Source organism: Tupaia chinensis, unplaced genomic scaffold, assembly GCF_000334495.1.
Source record: "Tupaia chinensis unplaced genomic scaffold, TupChi_1.0 Scaffold000056_1, whole genome shotgun sequence".
In the NCBI taxonomy this organism is placed as follows: Eukaryota; Metazoa; Chordata; class Mammalia; order Scandentia; family Tupaiidae; genus Tupaia; species Tupaia belangeri.
The window spans coordinates 2,471,739-2,492,795 of NW_006159514.1; the positions used below are offsets into that span (position 1 = coordinate 2,471,739).

Consider the following 21,057-nt stretch of genomic DNA (forward strand, 5'->3'; position numbering starts at 1 on the left):
CACAGGAAGCATACACAAGCGATGGCTGGCCTTGTCTGAGGCAGGGCTTCTGTGATTTACAGCAAAAAGCCGCCTACTTGATACAGGAGGAGGGACAGGGTAAGTATTAGAAGACTTCTCCAAGGAATGGAGAGGCAACCTGGGAAGAGGTAAATGAATTAGAAACAACCTACCACTCTGAATCAGTCTCAAAATAATTAATCATCTCTTACCCATTATATATGCAAAATGTAAAACATGTGTTGGAGCTAGCAGGTGGTATAGGGGTTAAGGCACTGGACTGCCACATGGCCAACTGCAGTTCCAGTCCCAGACCTGGCAGTTTCCTTTCTCACATTCTCTCCCTCTCTCATATCTCTCTCTCTCTCTCTCTAGTAAGTGCATATACCCTATAGCAAATTTAAAAAAAAAAAAAAAAAAGCAAGAATGATAAATAAAATTAAATAAATTATTATTTTTTTAAAATACATGTTGAGACCAGCAGTTGGCATAATGGCTATGTCACTGGACTCCCACGTAGTTGACGGCAGTTTGAGTCCTGGACCCAATGGCTTAAACTCACACCGGGCGTATGTGCAAGATCCCAGGAGGAGAATGGAGGAGAAGGCATTGCAGCATGGCCATCCCCCCTGGGAGATGATTTCTCACTTTCTGTCTCTCTGTCTTTCTGTCTTTCTGGTAAGCACACGCACCCTATAGCAAAAACCTCTCAAAAAAAAAAAAAAATACATGTTAATATTAAGTGCTGGTGATATTGTAGGAAAATGAGCATTGTCATGTGGTGTTGATTGGTATGTAAATTATTGTAATAACATATTGGAAGGCAAAGTGACAGAATCTATGTTATGGACTACATGTCTATGTTCTCCTAGAATTCATATGTTAAGGGATCAGCGGATGGCATAATGGTTACATTGTTAGACTCCCACACAGTCATGGTTCAGATCCTAGACCTGGAGGCTGAAAAAGCTCATGCCAGGGTGGGTGTGCATGCATACCCCAAATCTCAAGAGAATGGAGGAGAAGGGATTGCAACACAGCCATCCTACCTGGGGGGTGGTTTTTTGCTTTCTGTCTCTCCAGTGAGTGCATGCACCCTGTAACAAAAATCTCTCTAAAAACAAAAGAATTCATCTGTTGAAACCTTAACCCATACCGGGAGAGTATAAAGAGATAGGCCTTTGGGAGGTAACTAGGTTTACCTGAGGTCACAAGGTGGAACCCTCACTACGGGAATAGTGTTCTAATAAGAAAAGAGACTACAGCTCACCCTCTCAAGTGAAGACACAAGATGACAGACATCGGCAAACCAGGAAGAGCACCCTCACCAGACACTGGATCTACCAGTGCCACATCTGGATTTCCCAGCCTTCAGACTATGAGAAATTAATGTTTGTTGTTTAAGCCACCCAGTCTATGATATTTTTGCTATAGCATCCCAAACTAAGATGCTATGTAAACTAAACATACACATGTCCTGAGAACCAGCCACATTAACATTTTTTTAATTGAGATGTTTTTCACATACCACAAAATCTGCCCTTTGAGGAGTACAAATTAGTGAGGTTTAGTACAGTCACAGAATTGTGCAACACCAATTCCAGAACATTTGCATTGCCTTGAAATTAAAAAATAAATAAATAATAATAATAAAAAAATTTTGTACCTATTAGCAGTCACAGTCTTCTCCCACTCTAACCCATGGCAACCCTAATCTACTTCTGTCTGTATGAATTCTCCCTTTCTGGATAGTTCAAATAAATGGACCTATACAATATATGGCCTTTTGTAACTGGATTCTTGCATTTGGCATAGTATTTTCTTTTATTATTATTTTTTTAATCTTGTCAGAAGGCACGTATGCTTGCTGGAGAGAGATGGGATGGGAGGAGAAAGCACACTCCTGGGGCATGGCCACACCACAATCCTTTCTCCTCCATCTCTCTCCTTTCGGTATTTTGGGAATGCACACAAACACATGGAATTTTTCTCAAGCCACTGGGTCTGGGACTCAAACCACACTGCCAGTCATGTGGAATCCAGCTGCCTTAACCACCACACCCTGAACTAGTCCAAGCATAATATTTTCAAGGTCTGTTCATATTGTACCACAAATCAGCACTCCACTCCTTTTTATGGCTGAACAGTATTCCATTTTACGGATATACTACATCTGTTTATGTATTCATCAGTGGGTGAACACTAGCCTGTTTCCACATTCTGCCTATTGTGAATAATACTGCTATGAACAATTCTGTACAAGTTTTTATGTGAACATATGTTTCCATTTCTCTTGCATATAAACTTAGGAATAAAATTACTGAGTCAAATGGTAACTCCATTTAATTTTTTGAGGTGCCGACAAACTGTTTTCCACAGCGGCTGCCCCATATTACATTCACATCAATGTTGTTAAAAAGCATCAATTACAGGGCTGGCAGATGGCATGTTGGTTAAAAGCAATGGACTCCCACATAACTAACCACGGTTTGGGTCCCAGCTTACTTTCTCACTTTCCCTCTATCTCTCTCTCTCACACTCTGTCCTTCTCTGGTCAAATTAAAAATAAGAACATTAATAAATAAAGTTAAATTAAAAAAAATCTTAAAAAAAAAACACCAATTTCTCCACACCTGCACCAACACTTGTTATTATATGTGTTTTTTATTACTGTCATCCTAGTAGGTGCGAGGTGATATCTTATTGTGGTTTTGATTTGCATTTCCCTAATGACTAATGGTGCTGAACAGCTTTGTGTGTGTGTGCTTTTTGACCATTTGTATATCCTCTTTGGATTTTTTAATCAAGTTGTCTTTTAATTACTGAGTAGTAGTAGTCCTCTACATATTCTATACACTATACCTTATCAAATATATACTTCGCAAATATTTTCTCCCATTCTCTAGGTTGTCTTTTCACCTTTTTAACTGTCCATTGGTTCTCCTTTGAAGCACAAAAAGTTTTTAAGTTTGATGAGGTTAATTTTATCTAATTCTTCCTTTGTTGCTTGGGCTTTTGGTGTCATATCAAAGAAATCATTGCCTAATCCAAGATTATAATGATTTACATATTTTTTCCCCTAAGTATTCCATAGTTTCAACTCTTTCATTCAGATCTTTGAGTTCATTTTGAGTTCATTTTTCTCACTGATATGAGATAGGAAGCCAATTTCATTTTTTTGTATGTTAATATCCAGTTGTCCCAGCGCCATTGGTTGAAAAGAATGTTCTTTTCTCATTATATTGTTTCTAAAATAACTTTTTAAATCATATCTTAAATATTTCATGACTTAACTGTGGTGACCTAACTGTACATGTTTTTCAAAATTCATAGCACAGTACACTAAGAAAACTACATTTTATCATATGTAAATAATATGTCAATAAACCTACCATTTAAAAATTCAACTTAGAGAAACACTCACATAGAGTCATATTCAAAGAACATATGCTTTGTGAACATTGTACTCTTGTTCATAATAAAAAGAAAAGGATACCATCTGAATGTCTATTAAAAAAGTAGTTAAATAAAATACAACACAATCACAGAACTGAATTCTATGCAACAGTTCAAAGGAAAAAGCTAGATTTATATATATATATGTATATATAATGGATAAAGCCCAGAAACATTCTGTCAAATGAAAAAGAGACACACAATAATTAACACAGTATGAAGTCATCTATATAAAAAAGATATACAAAACCATGCTGTACAAGCTCTATGAGTACTTATTAAGTATCTAAAGGTATCTATTAATAGTCTGGAATAATATTCAGCAAACTGATAACATTCATAACACTCATTACCTCCGAAGGGGGAGAAAAGACACCAGGATTGGGAGGAGTGGTCAGAGAAGCGATGAACTCTGCCATTTTCTCCCAAAGACAAATATATTAATTAATTACTTGTGTGATTAAAAACTGAATAATGTGACATTTGTGTGAGTTGTAAACAGAGGTTATGAGATTTTTAATATATGTGCTCATATGTGCATCGCTGAACCCAGCACACACACACACACACACACATACACACTTCATATGTTATAGTATAAGCCAGGAAACTCCCCAAGTAAGGCCGTCACTCATTTTATCACTTGGGATGAGTGTCCCCAAGGAAAATGAATATCAGAACCCACTCCTTTGAAACCAGCATCTCACCCTGCTGCTTCTCTGCAATATTCTCTTCAGCATAATGCCAAGGCAGCATTTAAAATGGAAAACTACTTATGATCTTGAACGAAAACTTTTAGTCTGAAACACTGTGGGAATCACTAAGGTCAGTGGTAGGCTGAGTCTCCTTCCTTGCTTCAGTGAGGAGTGCTCAGGAGGGGGTACACAATGCTTACCTCGTTATGTAGTTTTTAGCCAAAGGGTGTTACATTTCTAAATTACTCCACCCACCTGGATCCTTTAGCCCTACTCTTGGATTAATTAGTCCTTCGTTTCTTTACACTTCTGTGTTCAGGTCAAAATATCATTCATAGGGGCCAGCAGATGGTTAAGGCACTGGACTCTCACGTGGCCGAACACGGTTCCAGTCCTGGGCCCCGTGGCTTACGTTCTTGTAGTCTCTCTGTCTCTGTCTCTCTCTGGTGAGTGCACATGCCCTGTAGCAAATTAAAATAATAAGAATAAATAAAATAAAATAAATAATTATTTTAAAATATATGTCATTCATAAAGAGTTCAATCCGTTACAGTAATCTGTGGGGCTACTCCCCCGTCGCCAACATTTCTTGATCAGGTTTCTCTTCTTTTCTTCCCACAGACAGCTTGGGAAGGCTTTATCACCCTCCTCCTCCTCTTGCTCATCTTCTCTTGCCTCACCTCAGCTGTGGGGCCTCTCTGGCATCTCTGCCTTGCCTGTATAATCTCGCTGTGCTACTACCTGTTTTTATTCCCTACCACTTTCCAACTTCCTATGCATAAAATGGAACAATGTCACTCCAAACAATAAATAGTATCAATAAGACTAACAAGTCCTGCTGCTGGATTCCTAATTTACTGGTGGTGAGTGTGACCAGTTTCACCATCAGTCAGACGTGGAAGACAGCACTTTTCCATCAGTGCCCCACTGCAGAGTGTATGGTCTTTGCACCTTTTTCTCACAGAAAACAGAAATCTAGATACTCCTCAAATAGACTCGAAGCTAAGGGTTTTTTATGTTTTTTTGTTTTGTTTTGTTTTGTTTTTATAAAGAGATTTTTGCATTAAGGCATGTGCAGTCACCAGAGAGAGACAGAAACAATGACAGAGAAAGTGAGAAATCACCCCCCAGGGGACTGGCCATGCTGCAATCCCTTTTCTACCCAGGATTCTGGGCTTTCAAGCCACAGGGTCTGGGACTAGAATCATGGTCAGTCATGTGGGAGTCCAGTGACATAACTATTATGTCATCTGCTGGCCTAGAGGCTGAGTTACAAGTTGAGAAGAACCTTGGTTTTCTCTGTTAGCCTGGTGCTTGTTTAAGAAATCACTCCTAGGGCCAGCCAGTGCCATGGTGGTTAAGGTGGCTGGATCCCACATGCCCAACTGCATGATTTGAGTCCCAGACCTGCTGGCTTAAAAAACATACTAGGCACATATGCATGTGTGTCCAAAATCCTGAAAGAATGGAGAAGGGATTGTGGCATGGCCATACCCTGAGGGGTGCTTTCTTACATTTCCCCCATGTGCGTGCGTGTACATGTGTCTCCAGTGAGACACATGTATCCTACAGCAAATTAAAAAGAAAGAAATCATCTCCCGTCTGACTCACAGGCATCTCAAGTGATTTTCTCTAGCACCTCATCCCCCCACTCTTCTCCCACTCTTTTGTTCATTTCCTTTTTTTTTTTCTGTAAGTCTGTAGTTTTCTATCAGATCTGTCCTAAGCACTGCATTAGGACCAGCTGGAGGGCCTTCTCCCAGCATCTTTACTCGGTCTCATCTGCAGAGGTGTATAACATTCAGCATTGCTTTTCTTGCCAGAGGGCATGTTTACCACAGACAGAAAAAGAGAGAACATGAAAGAGAGAGTGAGAACTCCCTAATGGAACATGGTCACACACCAATCCCTTCTCCATCTTTTAGGATTTTTGGGCACCCACCCACATACATGCTAGGCATGCCGACGTCGGGATTCGAACTGTGGTCAGCCATGTGGGATCAGGCTCCCAAGGCACAGTGCTTAAGTGCTGCACCATGGTGCCAGCCACCCTCAATCTCTCTTTGTCAGTTCTCTCTTAAATTGTGATCTATTACAGAGAAAAGGAAATTTTGCTCTGCTCTCAAAGGTTTCTTGCTACTCTCTGCATCCAAAGATCCACAAGAATAGGTCTCCATCTTTGACTATCATAAAGATCACCTGCCCGAAAAGTTTTTATGCAGTGTTAAATACAAATACATCTAGGGACCAACAGATGGTGTAATGGCTACATCGCTGGACTCCTGTGTAGTCGACTGTGGTTTGAGTCCCAGACCCAGCGGCTTAAACTCACATTGGGTGCATGTGTGTGCATGCCCAAGATCCTGAGAGGAGAATGGAGGAGAAGGGATTGTGGCATGGCCATCCCCCCTGGGGGGTGATTTCTTGCTTTCTGTCTCTCTGTCTCTCTCTGTCTTTCTGGTGAGCGCATGCATCCTATAGCAACAACCTCTCAAAAAAACATATATATATATTCACATCTAAAACTCAGTTTATTTAATATGTTATGGTAATTCTTATACTAGCAAGACAAGCATAATAATGTTAAACAGAAATAGTACAGTTTGGCTCCAGAAATAGGAGTTGAAAAGCACCAATTGCTGCAACAGGGTTTTAGTTATAATCCCCCAACAAACCCCTTGTGAGGAGCTATCATCAGTGGGGGGAGAGTTTCCACTAGCAAAGAGTCTTTAATGACAAACTCAGAGTCAAGTGTTCCTTCAGATGTTTTTGGCTGGTGTCCCAGAACTAAAAGTCAGGATCGAGTTTATACTAAGGTTCACTACTCAGAATTTTGCTACAAGGTTTAGGGGAAAACTGAGGGAACTCAGTTTCCTGCAGGGAATTAGTGACATTTTCAGAAAGGATGGAAACCATCATTTTGATTGAATCAACCAGTTCATTTAAGCTCTGTCTAGAAATGTCTGTGAGAAGAACTTAAGAGAAAGCTCTGTTAGAACAGCCATTTGGCATCTGCTGCCTGACTTCATTGAATGTAGTCACACTACTTTGAGTTTATAAACATAAAGTGAACTGAATTAATTAAAACAACAACAACAGGTTGTCTGCAGAGATAGAACTGCAGAATTTTAGGTCAGAGAGATAAGATCCAGCCCCTTCCCTCTATTTCCAAGGTTTCTTTTTTTTTTTTTTTCACTATTGGGCACGTGTGCTCGCCAGACAGACAGAGAGAGAGACATAGAGACAGAAAGCAAGAAATCATCCTCTGGGGGGATGGTCACGCCGCAATCCCTTCTCCTCCATTCTCCTCTCGGGATCTTGGGCACGCACGCACACGCGCCCGGCGTGAGTTTTAAGCCACCGGGTCCGGGATGCGAACCGCTGTCGACTACGTGGGAGTCCAGCAACATAGCCATTACACTAACTGCTGGTTCCCTATTTCCAAGGTTTCTAATTGACAGGAACAGTTTGATTTCCAGTGTGAATGTGGGACACAGTGAAGATAAACACACACACACACCGTTATATTTTGGTTATCATTTAAGCCTCTGTTAAATCTTCTACATTTCTTTTTTTTCCTATTCACTCACTTAGTCATTCATTCATTCCAACAATACATTTTCCCACAGGAGTTAGGGATGGCTTATTTCCAGGACATATGTATCACATACTTAATCTCTTCCGTTTTTAATTTTGTTCTTCAAACAGATAGCATACGTTTTATTATTAGCAGCACATTTCCATGATTAGAATAGCACCGTTATAGGGCCAGTCCATGGCCTAGCAGCACATTTCCATGATTAGAATAGCACCATTATAGGGCCAGTCCATGAATTGGTGGTTATATGAGCGCATCCCACATGGCCAACTGCACTGTTTGAGTTGAAAAAATGCTCAGGCACATGTGCATGTGTGCCCCAAATCCTGAAAAGAAGAAGAAATGGAGGAGAAAGGACTGCAGTGTGACCATTCCCTGTAAGGGGTGCTTTCTCACTCTCTCTCCCTCTCTCTCTCTCTCTCTCTCTCTCTCTCTCAATTCCTAGCAAGTGCACAAGTTCTCTGGCCAATTAAAAATAAACTATTAAAAATATAACACCATTATAGACATTCTTTTAGGCTAGGACCAATCTCTTCCCAGTGTTCTATAGCCATCTTTATTCTCACTGAAAGCAAAATGTTCACTTTATGGACTGACTTCTCTATGGCTCTTTTGCCCTTTTAAGGAAGCATGCCCTCGAACACTTTGGAACAATCCAGGTTACTTTAAATAGTTCTACTACCGTCTCTACCACACCTTAACTCTTCTGGTGATGCACCTTTCATTAAAAAAAAAAAAAAGCCAGCTCTATAAGTTAATAACCATAAAGGTCTTTACCAATGCTGGAACCTGTTTAATTGCTTTCCTCTAAGGAGCCAAGGGAAGTATATTTCTAATTTTATCTGACCTTTGGGATTTTCCACTCTGTCAGTTTGAAGTCTGTGGGAGGCCAAGAGAGAAAATGAACAGCTGGCTAAAAGAAAGAAAGGTGTTATTATAACTAAAAGCAACCATGCTAGGGAGGTAAGGAACAGCCACACTCATTGGATTACAGGAGCAATCCTTTATTCAGAGTGGCTGTCCCAGGGTAACCGGAGTGCTTCATAATCGAATCCCTTAAGATTTAACACTCTCACCTACCGCCTAATCATTCACCCCCTTTGTTGGAGAAGCAAAAGTATCTATATATTTTGCAAAATTGATGGCATGAAGCCCAGAAACTATGGCATAATGTATCACAGAATAATATTTGAGCCTAGGGTTATAAATACTGCGTGTCACCTCTGGCATATATTTAATAGAGACAGCCTGTATCTAGTATGATAAGAACAGTACAGTACTTAGAGCTACAGTTAATAACGTGCAACTGTGTACCATGGAGAAGGAAATGACTACAAGAACGTTGAAAGGGTTTTAATTAATTTGTCTTGGTGCACAAGGAGCTACTTGCATAAATACATTTCTGTGGCTTGGGTGTAACCTACATCTTCTTGCACTCCTCCTCATAATTCACTCTAATGGCTGGAACAACCCCAACTCAGAAAAAGACAGTTTTGTTCTGGCATTTATTATTACTGCTGGAGTGAATGGATGGCAGTGACAACAATTTATAGGCATGCGGTCTTCACACCAGTGCTGCTCCTACTTTGATGTTCACCTACACATCTTATTTATTTATTTATTTATTTTTTTCGAGAGATATTTGCTAGAGGGCACGTGTGCTCACCAGAGAGACAGAAAGACAGAAAAGGAGACATTACCCCTGGGGGGATGGCCAAGCCACAATCCCTCCTCCTCCATCCTTCTCTTGGGATGTTGGGCACACACGCTCACATGCTTGGTGTGAGTTTAAGCGGCTGGGTCCTGGACTTGAACCATGGTCGACTACATGGGAGTCTAGTGATGTAATCATTATGCCATCTGCTGGCTCCACAGATCTTATTAATGAAATACAGATTCTGACTCAGTCGTTCTTGGACAGACCTGGGACTCTGCATTTCTAAGAAGCTTTCAGGTGATAATAATGTTTCCGGTCCTTGGACCCCACTTTGAGTAGCAAGACCTTTTAACATGACCAACATGGCATTTGAAGTAAGTGCCCTGCCCTAAGTTAGAACACCCATGTTTTCACCAACACTTACACTCATCTAAGAATATATATATACATTTTTATTTTTTTAAGAGAGATTTTTTGCTATAGGGCATGTGCACTCACCAGAGAGACAGAGGAACAGAAAGTGAGAAATCACCTCCCAAGGGGGGATGGCCACACCGCAATCCCTTTTCCTCCATTCTCCTCTCAAAACCTTGGGCATGCATGTACACGCACCCCAGCACGAGTTTTAAGCCACCGGGTCCAGGACTTGAGCTGCGATTGACTACATGGGAGTCTAGTGACATAACCATTATGCCACCTTCTGGTCCCTACATTTATCTAAGAACATTAACAAGTGAGTTTATTTCTCTCTTGACAATCACTTACCTTATCAGTGAAGCCTATAATCCTGAAGCAATGCTGAATTGCCTCAAATTGTCTTCTGTAAGACTCCTTGGAAGTTATGTCGTGGATCACTCTTCCAGTTTCATCAGCTATGTACCTAAGTGAAGTGGAATATGACCGAACACAGTGAGTTTTGACTTGAAAATGGGCATCTCACATACCAGGACAGATGCCACGTGGGCTCCTTCTTCACAAAGGCATTTCCTGGGTCCAGCAGATTGCATAGCAGTTATGTTGACTGACTCTCACATGGCTGATTGTGGTTCGAGTCCCAAACCTGGTGGCCTGAAAATCACGCCACTAAGTCTGCATGCATACCCAAGATCCTGAGAAGAGAAGGGACTGTGGCATGGCCATCCCCCCCGGGAGTGATTCCTCATTTTCCTTCTCACTGTCTCTCTCTCTCTTCCGCAAGCACATGTGCCCTAACGCCTAAACCTCTTTCCAAAAGCAAATAAATTTTTAAAAAGGCATTTCCTTTGCCGTCTAATACCAAGCAGAAATAAAGGTGTATATGGCTGAGTAGCATGAGCACAACTGCAGTTAAGTTTCTGAACTTTCTAGAAAATGCAAAGGCTGAGAGAGGTCGTTTTGCCACCACACCCCAGATATTTCAGTTAAATAGACTGAGGTTACAGTTAGGTAAACAGCTTCGTTTACTTCCAGGTTTGGCAATTATGAGTTATACCCTGACACTTACCTGGGAGGCTTTTCCTCAGGAAGTCTGAATTCAGAAAGTTTCTTTTGGTGATAAAGACCAGCATAAATATAATAAAATATATGAAAATTTTTCTCTCCCCTGAAATAACAGGAAACATATTAATAACATATTCTGGCTTCCCCTGCCCTAAGTAATTTACCTCTTCCCTCTTGCACAAAATATTCCATAGCAAATTGACATTTTCAGGCAATTAAATATGCTACATTCCAATTATGAATAGTAACAGTGATAAGATTAGTATCACGATTATATCACAATGGTACATTATCAAGCACACTTATCTTTCTGACAAGCATAAGGAGGTTTTAGATAATGGAATATTTACAGGTTACTGCTCAGGTTACACAAGCCTAGAGATCTTTCTATTCCAGCCCAAACATGTATTCATTTGTGCCATCTGCCCTCTGTTTGCAGCCCCCCTTGCTTCAGAGACAGTGAGGTCCAGCTGACAGAAATGTGCCCCATCCCTACTTTCCTGGAGCCCCATCCAGGACGTGGTTTGCCAGTTCTACAGTAAGTTAAGGGGTAGAACTGACCCCAGAATTGGCACTCTTCTATATTGGCATGCTTTCAAATACCACTCAAGTGTCATTGATTAATTCCAGTGATCGCTTGCTGTTTCTCTTTTTATGTTCTTTAAAAATCATTTATTTATTTAATTCCATTTGTTATTATTATTATTTTTCAATTTGATCAGACAGAGACAGAGAAAGAAAGGAAAAGAAAGCAAGAAATCAAGCTGCCAGGTCTGAGACTCGAACCATGGTTGGCCCTGTGGGAATCCAGAGCCTTTAACCACGCCATCTGCCAGCCCTGTTTTTTTCCTTTAAAGAATTATTTTTATTTAACTTTATTTATTTATTTATTTTAATTTGACCAGAAAGGGACAAAAAGGGGGGGGGGAGGTGAGAAAGTGAGCCGCCAGGTCTGGGGCTGGAACTGCGTTGGGCCATGTGAGAGTCCAGCACCCTTAAATATCACGCCACCTCTGCCAGCCCTGCTGTGCCCCTTTTGTAGATCACTCTGGCCAGGATCAGATAGATGCTATGCTAAGCGTGATCTATGAGCTGGTGTCAGCTCCGACCAGAGAAGGAACTGAAGTATTGATGCCTAAGTGTTTCAGAGCCAATGACAGTGCCGTAACATCCAAGGACATGGCCATTTCCGATCATTTATTTTCATTGCATTTTACAAAGGTATCAGTTCACCATGGATTGGGGATTTCAAAAACCTTATCTTCAGCACAGAACATGTGAAAAGTGTTGCATTTCCAGGTCTGTTTCTTGCCTCAGGAGAAAAGCAGTTGTTTCTGTTCATCTCCTCCCCCAGCACGCCTCCCTCCCAATATTGTGGCAAATCCTCCCAGTCAATGTACCTCTGTGGAAACAATCTTGTCCTCCTTCTCTGCTTAACCCATCTGTGACATGGCCCACGCTCCTCTTCAGCCTCTCCTCATTATCCTCATATTCCTTTGGTTATTTATCCTGTCAGAGTTCTTCTGATGCATTCTGATCTCTGCCCTGTGTTCTAGAAGCCTTTACTTGCCACTTTTCACTCAACAAATGCATTTATTTTTAAAGAATTATTTATTTAATTCTGTTTGTTATTACTATTTTTTAATTTGACCAGAGAGAGAAAGAGAGAGAGAAAGCAGGTCACTCTAACTGTAGTCAGCCCTGTAGGAGTCCAGTGCCACTATGCCACTTGCCAGTCCCAATACTTTTATTTTTTATTCATTGTTATTTCATTTTAAATATCTCAATGTTATTTTTCCTCCTTTATACCACAGGGAAGCTTAAACACATGTACACACATGAGAAAGAGAGAGCAGGCATCCTCCAGTGGAGCCTGGTTACTCTGTAGCACTTCTACCTGCCATTCTCAGTCCCCTCTGATCCTGAGCACAGCCTCCAGGGGAGCCTGGTTACACTGTAACCCTTCTTCCTCCCATTCTCAGTCCCCTTGGGATCCTGAGCACATGGGCCACACCAGGCCACACCTGGCTTATTGCCTCTGGGGCTGGAAATGGAATCCCAGTCAGCTATGTGGGATCTGACTGCCTCTGTAGGGTGCTTAACAGTTACCCTCTGGGACTGGCCCTAACTTTAATTTTTTAAAAACACATTTTATTGTGTATATTTAAGGTATATGACATGATGTTATGGGATATGTATAGTTAAAGGATTGCTATTTAACTAACAACTGTATCGAGTGCCAATCATGGCAGGCACTGTGCTGGGTGCCATAGACGTAGAACTAAAACATTTACGCTCTCTTGAGGATCCCCTCTTGTAACGGAGTTGTATAAAAACAACAAGGGAACTTGCGATGTGGGCTTGGGAATAAACAAGCAAGGGGCTGAGGTTAAGAATAATGTTGGGGAATGAGGGCTATTTCTGTCATCAGAGGGAAACAACCAAGGAAATAACGCTTAGGTAAAACCCTTGATGCATAAGAGGGAGCTGGAAGGAGCCTCAAAGAGGGAGAAGCATTCCAAACAGAAGGAGCAGCACAGACACAAAGGCTCTGAAAACAGAGCCCACAGAGGGCCAAAGGACACCAGTGAGGAGCTAGTGGATAGCAGTCAGGGCCAGACCATACAAGGCCTTGTGAGGCTGTATTGAGGACTTGGCTGATTAAACAATTAAAATTATTTTTCTAAATAATTATTTAATTTTATTTGTTACTATTATTATTTTTTTTAAATTTGCTTTAGGGCATGTGTGCTCATTAGAGAGAGACAAAGAGCGAAAGTGAGAAAGCAAGCCTGGTTTGGGGCTCCAACTGTGCTTGGCCATGTGGGAGTCCAGCACCTTAACCACCATGCCACCTGCTGGCCTCAAACAATCAAAATTCTTTGAAGTGTTTTAAACTGGAGCTGGGGTGCACTGTAAGTGCATGACACAAATCAATTTGTGTTTAAGAAGTGTTCTCCAGCTGCAGGGGAAGACCAGATCGGAAGGAGCTGGAATGAATGCAAGGCGACAGTTAGGTGGTCCAGGTGAGAAAGCATAGCGGCTTAGATAGGGTAATGGCAGTGGTAATAGAGAATAAGAGTAAGCTCAAATATATTTTGAAGAAACAGTCAAAAGAATGTCCTGGCATGGAGAAAAGGTGCTGGATCCCACATGGCCAACTGTATGATTTGAGTACTGGCCCTGGTGACCTGAGAATCACACAGGACACATGTGTGTGTGCATGCCCAAAATCCCAAGAGGAGAATGGAGGAGAAAGGCTTGTACCGTGATCATGCCCCCTGGGTGATGATTTCTCTCTCTCTCTCTCTCTCTCTCTCTCTCTCTCTCTCTCTTTCTGTCTCTGGCTAATGCATGTGCCCTGTAGCTAAAACAAACAAACAAAAAAGAAGATCTTGACTGACTGACTGAGGACAGTGAGGGAGAGGAGCTGGAGTCAGCCTCCCAAATCTTTACTCGGGCATGTGGTGATGATGGCACCATTCACTGAGACCAGAAAGAGCATGCCTGGTAGGAATAGCACTTGCTCTTTAACCTCTGTGAAATGTGCAGGCTTTGGCTGGCCCATTTCAGGCTTACCTTCTTGTAGTTTTGCTGCAAATACTTCTAGTTCTCAATTCTTCCAAGCTTTTCCAGCCAACATCCATCCCTAGCATAATCCAGTTTGACTTTTATCCCTTTATCTGTCCTGACTGGCTAGGTTTTGTTGCAGTAACAAACGTCAGATCTTAGTGGCTTAACTCAAAAAAAGGCTTCCTTCTTGCTCAGAGTCCATGCTGGGTCGGCAGTGTGGCTGTGCTCATTGTAGTCACTGGTGGCTCCAGGCTGACAGAGCAAACACTATCTTACACTTTGCCAGACTCTGGGGAGTTGTCATTAAGTGTCCATGTGCCTGAACTGGTCATGTGACCATACCAGTCACAAGGAGGCCAAACAGGGGAATCCAGCAGTATACTTAGAAGGAGCCGAACCAGAAAGATTACAAGGACAGGACCCACGCAGACCCATGATCTCTTTATTCCACCTAACTCTCATGACAGCACTGCAAGGTTGGCGTTGTCATGCTGTATAGCACGTGAGAAAAGTACGAAATAGGAATATTTGTGTTAACAAGTGATTTACCACAATAAGTGACATAGCCATGGGTGAAACCCTCCTCTCGTTATCTTTCTAAAAGACCACTTTACAGAGCCAGCAGGTAGCATGGTAGTTAAGGCGCTGGACTCCCACAGGGGGACCACAGTTAGAGTCCCAGACCTGGCCGCTTGCTTTCTCACTTTCACTTTCTCTCTCTGTCTTTCGAGAACGTATGCCCTGTAGAGAATTAGAAAATAATACCAGTGATAAATAAAATTAAACGAGCAATTCTTTAAAAAAGACCACTTTCCATTTGAACACAGAATACTATTGCTTTCATTCTGTCAGAGATATCTCTCTAAACTTTAAAATTATCCTAACTTGAGGAGAAAGAAGTAGGGAAGCTCATCAAAATTAATCAAGAAGCCACAGGGAAGCTTAAATGACTCTCCCTCTTATTGTTCATTCGTTTAATGTTCACACCAGTCCCTACTGTGTGAGAAAGCTGGACACTCATGATAGAGGAAGATGCTTGGGTCCCTAACCGGGAACACATGCTGTGGACTCTACTTGCTCAGTGCCTCTGAGACTCCTCAACTTCTTTCCACCCTCCCTGCTTCAACCCTGGTCCAGGCACATTTTTCTTGCAACAGTACTTCTACTGCGAGGCTCACCTCACTGTCTTTCTGACACGGATCTGGCAACCCCCTTCTAACAGTGTCAACACGACCCCTCTTGCATCTCTTCCCATTTATTTGCTCACTAAAGCCAGTGTGATCATTTCAAGAGGCATGCAAGGTTTGTTGACTGCCCTGTTGAAAATACTCAACAGCTTCCTTGCATGCTTTAAAACAGAGTTCAAGGTGTTCAGCCTGCCTCCAAAACCCTATGTGATGTGGTCTCAGTCTCATCTTTGCTACCCTGTCCCTTCCTGTCCCCACCTTGCTGACTACTTCTTAGTGATCTCAGGCTGTACAATGCCGTACATACAGAGAGCCCCTCTCTTCCTGGACTAGGTTAGGTGCCCATCCCTTCTCTTTCGCTTTCACAGCTCCTTACATTACTTCCTGCTATTAACCCCAACTGTTCTACATTAAAGTTTAATGCTTGTGATCCTACCCTACCCTCCTCTATGCAATGTTTACTCCCATTTCTGTGAATGCAAGACTTTGGTCTGTTTGGGTTATTCAATAACACATGGGTGTATATGTGTGGAGCCATCCTCCCGAGAAATTCTGTGTCCTGCAATAATTATTATATTACTATAAGAAGTGACTAATACTCTGAAAGCATGTACCACATCATGCATTCTTTTAAATAACTTCACGTAAATAAACACATTAATCCTCATAACAACCTAGTGCTGGTAGTAGCATCTCCATTTCATAGAAGAACCTCAGAGAATTAGCGGCATGACCAAGGTCACACAGTGAGGTGTCAAAGCCAGCCTTTGAGCCCTAGGCAAAGTCCATGCTGTTGATTAGTATTACTGTACTGTTCTTCTTAGAATAAGTGTTCTTTTTTCCTCTCTATAAACCTAGGGGAGAGGTGAACACATGAAATATTTTTAATGCATTTTTTTATTGAAAAGTTCAAATTTAAGGGATTTACTGCTTTTATAAATTGAAAAAAAAATAAAAAAACTATTGCTGGAGTATATGTGTGCTTGCCAGACAAAGACAGAGAGACAGATACAGAGGGAGAAAGAGAAGGAAAGTGAGAAAGGCCTCCCCACAGAGGATGGTGACATCATCCTTCTCTTCCATTTCTCTTTTCAGGATTTCGGGCACACATGCACATATACCCAATGTGTTTTCCAAGCCCTCCGAGCCTAGGACTTGAACCACAGTCAGCCTTGTGGGATCCAGTTGGCTTAGTCATCATGCCACTGGCTAGCCCAGGATCTAATGATTGTTTAGTGTCTGCAATTCTCTTAGATTCTACCCAATACAACCAATTCAGGAGAAACGGGCATATGTATCCCAAAAGTACTCCCGCTTTAGTCCTTAGTACTCTGCTCTTAAACATCTTTTAGGTCAAAAACTACCACTGATCCTTTGCTTAGATAACCCCTTTCCTTATGGAGGCTGGGGGACTGCTAAACATGAGTGTAAAAATGGAGTCATTAAAATCCCCAAAGCCTTCCCATTCATTTCACAGAGCGAAAACAGAGTGATAAGGTAGTGCACCTACACTGCCTGCTTTATAACTCTAGACTTCTCAAGGAGGTATTCAGAGATTCTTGCCCCCATCACAGCTCCAGTTGGTGTAAACATCATTTCCAGGTATTTTCCAAAGCGGCTTGAGTTGTCATTGATGGCAGTGCATGCATTCCCAAAGGCTTCCACCAGGGAGTTGACTTGCAGGATTTTCTCTCTCAGGGTCTGATTATCAGCCTGTGCCAAACAGAGCACAGTCAAGAGGAGCCTCCAGAAACATCCCCCCCGCCCCAGCAAAGTTGCCAGGACCCTCTCAGCAAAATTCTCATTGTCTTTTACTTCCATTTTAGGAAATTAACATCAACCACCTCAGATGAACAATTCCCCAGCTACGCATGAATCAGATTAGGCTAGATTAACACAGCAGGTTATTTAAGGTTTTTACCTTACAGTATGTGTGCTAGACAAAGAGGGAAAGTGAGAAATCACCCCCTTGGGGGATGGCCATGTCACAATCCCTTCTTGTCTACTCTCCTCCTGGAATTTTGGGCACATACACATGTGCTTAGCCTGATTTTCAAGCCACTGGGTCCAGGATTTAAATTGCACTCAACCATGTAGGAGTCCAGAGCTTTAACCACCATGTTACCTGCTGGTCCCAATATAGCAGTTTTTAAATCCAGCCCCACTTCATTAAAAACCCTTGACATAAAATGCCTAAACAATTTAGAAAGGATGGGAACCAGCAGTTAGCGTAATGGCTATGTCGCTGGACTCCCACGTAGTCGACCGCGGTTCGTGTCCCGGATCCGGTGGCTTAAAACTCACGCCGGGCGCGTGTGCGTGCGTGCCCAAGATCCCAAGAGGAGAATGGAGGAGAAGGGATTGCGGCGTGACCATCCCCCCTCGGGGGTGATTTCTCGCTTTCTGTCTCTATGTCTCTCTCTGTCTGTCTGGCGAGCGCACGTGCCCTACAGTGAAAATCTCTCCAAAAAACAATTTAGAAAGGATTTTAGAAGTATCCCATAACTTCTCTCATTCATTCATTCATTCATTATAAGTCAATAAACTTCGTCTGTAAAAAATATTCTTTAAATTCTTTCCAAGTCATAGAATATAGTCATCCCTTTGTTTTCACAGGGCATTGGTCCCAGGAATCCCTGAGGACAGCAAAATCTTTTATAAAATGGGGTAGTATTTGCATATAACACATGCATACCCTCTTGAGTACTTTAAGTCATCTCTCGATGACTTATAGTACCTAATACAATGGAAATTTATGTCAATGGTTCTTATACCATACTGTCCAGGAAATAATGATAAGAAAAAAAGTTCAGTACGTGTTCAGTAACACACAACTCATTTTGAAGAGAGATTTGTTTTACTATACAGCATGTGTGCTTGCTGGAGAGACAGAAAGAGAGAGACAGAAAGTAAGAAATAACCGACAGAAAGGGGGATGGCCATGCTGTAATCCCTTCTCCTCCATTCTCCTCTTGGGATTTTGGGCACACATGCACATGAGCCCAGTGTGAGTTTCAAGCCTTGGGTCAGGAACTCGAACTGCCATCAGCCATGTGGGAATCCAATAACATAACCATTATATCATCTGCTGGTCCCAACACAACCAATTTAAATATATATATATATATATTCTATATGTTGTTAGTTAACCCCATGAATATGGAACCACAAAAACCATAGAGTCAACTGTATGCTAATTTCGAGTATAAGTAACTACTAGACCATTTTTTTAAAGTCATTCCTTCAATATCCATTTCAGCAAGGGAAACTTTTCATTTCTCTCTATTTTTGATCAAAGATTTCTATTTTCTACCCCTTTAATCACTGCAGTGGCTCTCCTTGATCCTGTTCCTAGTGTTTAACCACTTTTATTACTTAATGGCTATATATTTCTATTACATTGAAAACACGTTAAATTAATTGCCGATAATCTAGTAAATTCGTGCTGGCATTATTTCCCTCACTACATGAAAGCAGGATGCCATGCTGACATCTTAAGAGGCCTAGCTATCAGGAGGCAGACATAACAAAGATGGAATGTTTTTATGTAACCTCTAATAAAAACAGTACTGCTATCATCTATAAAATATGTAGTTACTCTCTAGGAACATCTAGCCGCAATACAGAAAGCAATCAGCCAATACCTTTCCCAAGAAAGTCAAATGCTGAACAATCAGGTGAGCACTTTCTGTCTTCCCAGAGCCACTTTCTCCACTGATGACAATGCACTGGCACAGAAAATGGAGCATCAGATAAAGAATTCACAGCACAGGAACAACTTGTGTATTCAGCTACAGTTTCATGGAACACCCACTACTGCACAAATTAATTTTTCACTGAGCAATATATCTTAGGAATCTTTCCACTTCAGTCCATGGAGAGTTTCTCCGACCTTTCTTCCAGCAGTTTGTTGTCCAGGATACAGATGTACTGTGATCTGTTTACCCAGTCCCATATCGATGGAGACTCGAGATTTGCTTTCATTACAAGAAATAATGCAATGGATAATCCTATCTGTAGGTCACTATATGTATATGCAGGTTCATTTGCAGAATAAATTCCCAGAAATGGAGATGTTGGATAAAAAGTAAACACATTTGTAAACTTGAAAGATACTGCCAAATTGCTTCCCTAAGAACTATACCAATATATGAAAGTGTCTGCTCTCCTACAACTTTGCCCACAGAGTACACTTTGTTTTTGCCAATATGATAGATAAGAAATGGTATCTCAGAACAGTTTTAATCTGTATTTCTTTTGAGTGAGGTTGAACATTTTCCTATGTGTTTAAGATTTATAGTTTCTTGGGGGCCGGCAGGTGGCATGGTGATTAAGGGAGTTGAACATGGCTAACCGTGGTTCAAGTCCTGGACCTGGTGGTTTGCCTTCTCACTTTCCCTCTCTCTCTCTCTCTCTCTCACTCTCTGTCCCTCTTTGGTCAGAATTAAAAAGAATAAATAAAGTTAAATAAAATAATTCTATTTTTTAAAAAATTATATTTTCTTTTTCATGACCTGTACATATCTTTTGTCTATTTTTTACTTTTATTGCATTCTTGATCTTTAGTTGTTCATTTTAGGAGTTTTTTTGTTTGTTGGCTTTCTGGTTTTTTTTAGAGAGAGATTTTTGCTATAGGATGTATGCGCTTGCCAGAGAGACAGAGAGAGAGAAAGTGAGAAATCACCCCTCAGTGGGGATGGCCACGCCACAATCCCTTCTTCATTCTCCTCTTGAGAATTTAGGCACATACGCACACCGGCCCAGCATGAGTTTCAAGCCACTGGGTCTGGGACTCAAACTGTGGTCAGCCATGTGGAAGTTCAGCGCCTTAACCACTACGCCACCTGATGGCCCCTCACTTTAGGAGCTTTTTATGTATTGGTCATTGGAAAAGTCATGATGTATTTTTTCTGTTTTTCTATGCAAAAATGTGTCATGACTTTTATCACTGCCCAATATAAAGAAAATCAGTGGGTGTAGTATAATGAAGATTACATATATGGTCTTTGTCCCTGATTTCTGGCCTAGAGCTCCTAAACCTTTGGAATTCCCTGAGTGGTGGGAGTAATAGGAGCATCTTTTGTTACTCACAAAGAAGTCTTTTCAACCATATCTCAGTTTATTACTCATGAGGTATCCAAGGAAGGGCTCCTAGACTGCTTCAGGTGTAGCTGGTCACCAGAAGACCACACATGTGACTGGGGGGTGGGAACTTTCAGCCCCACCTCCTGACCTCTGGGAAGCAGAAGGAGAGTAAAGATGGAGTTTGAAAAGCTCTTAGCGATGAGATTCAGAGAACTTCTGAGTTGCTATACCCATCAAGGTGCTGGGTGGAGGGCATGCCAGAAAAGTCACAGGAGCTCTGAGTGCCATGTCCCCTATCTCCCTTTCCCTATAAATCTCTTCCATTTG

The 21,057-nt window shown here is 41.5% G+C and overlaps 1 protein-coding gene across 1 annotated transcript in view; it reads right to left on the minus strand.

Moving 5' to 3' along the window:
- Positions 1–21,057, minus strand: part of MYO3B (myosin IIIB) — a gene marked incomplete at its 5' end in the record, with an annotated part of 536,872 nt that overhangs the window by 321,218 nt on the left and 194,597 nt on the right. The window contains 4 exons of the mRNA XM_006141497.1: positions 10,172–10,286; positions 10,890–10,988; positions 17,156–17,358; positions 19,290–19,373. Coding sequence (XP_006141559.1) covers positions 10,172–10,286; positions 10,890–10,988; positions 17,156–17,358; positions 19,290–19,373 — 501 coding nt within the window. The remainder of the gene's footprint in view (positions 1–10,171; positions 10,287–10,889; positions 10,989–17,155; positions 17,359–19,289; positions 19,374–21,057) is intronic.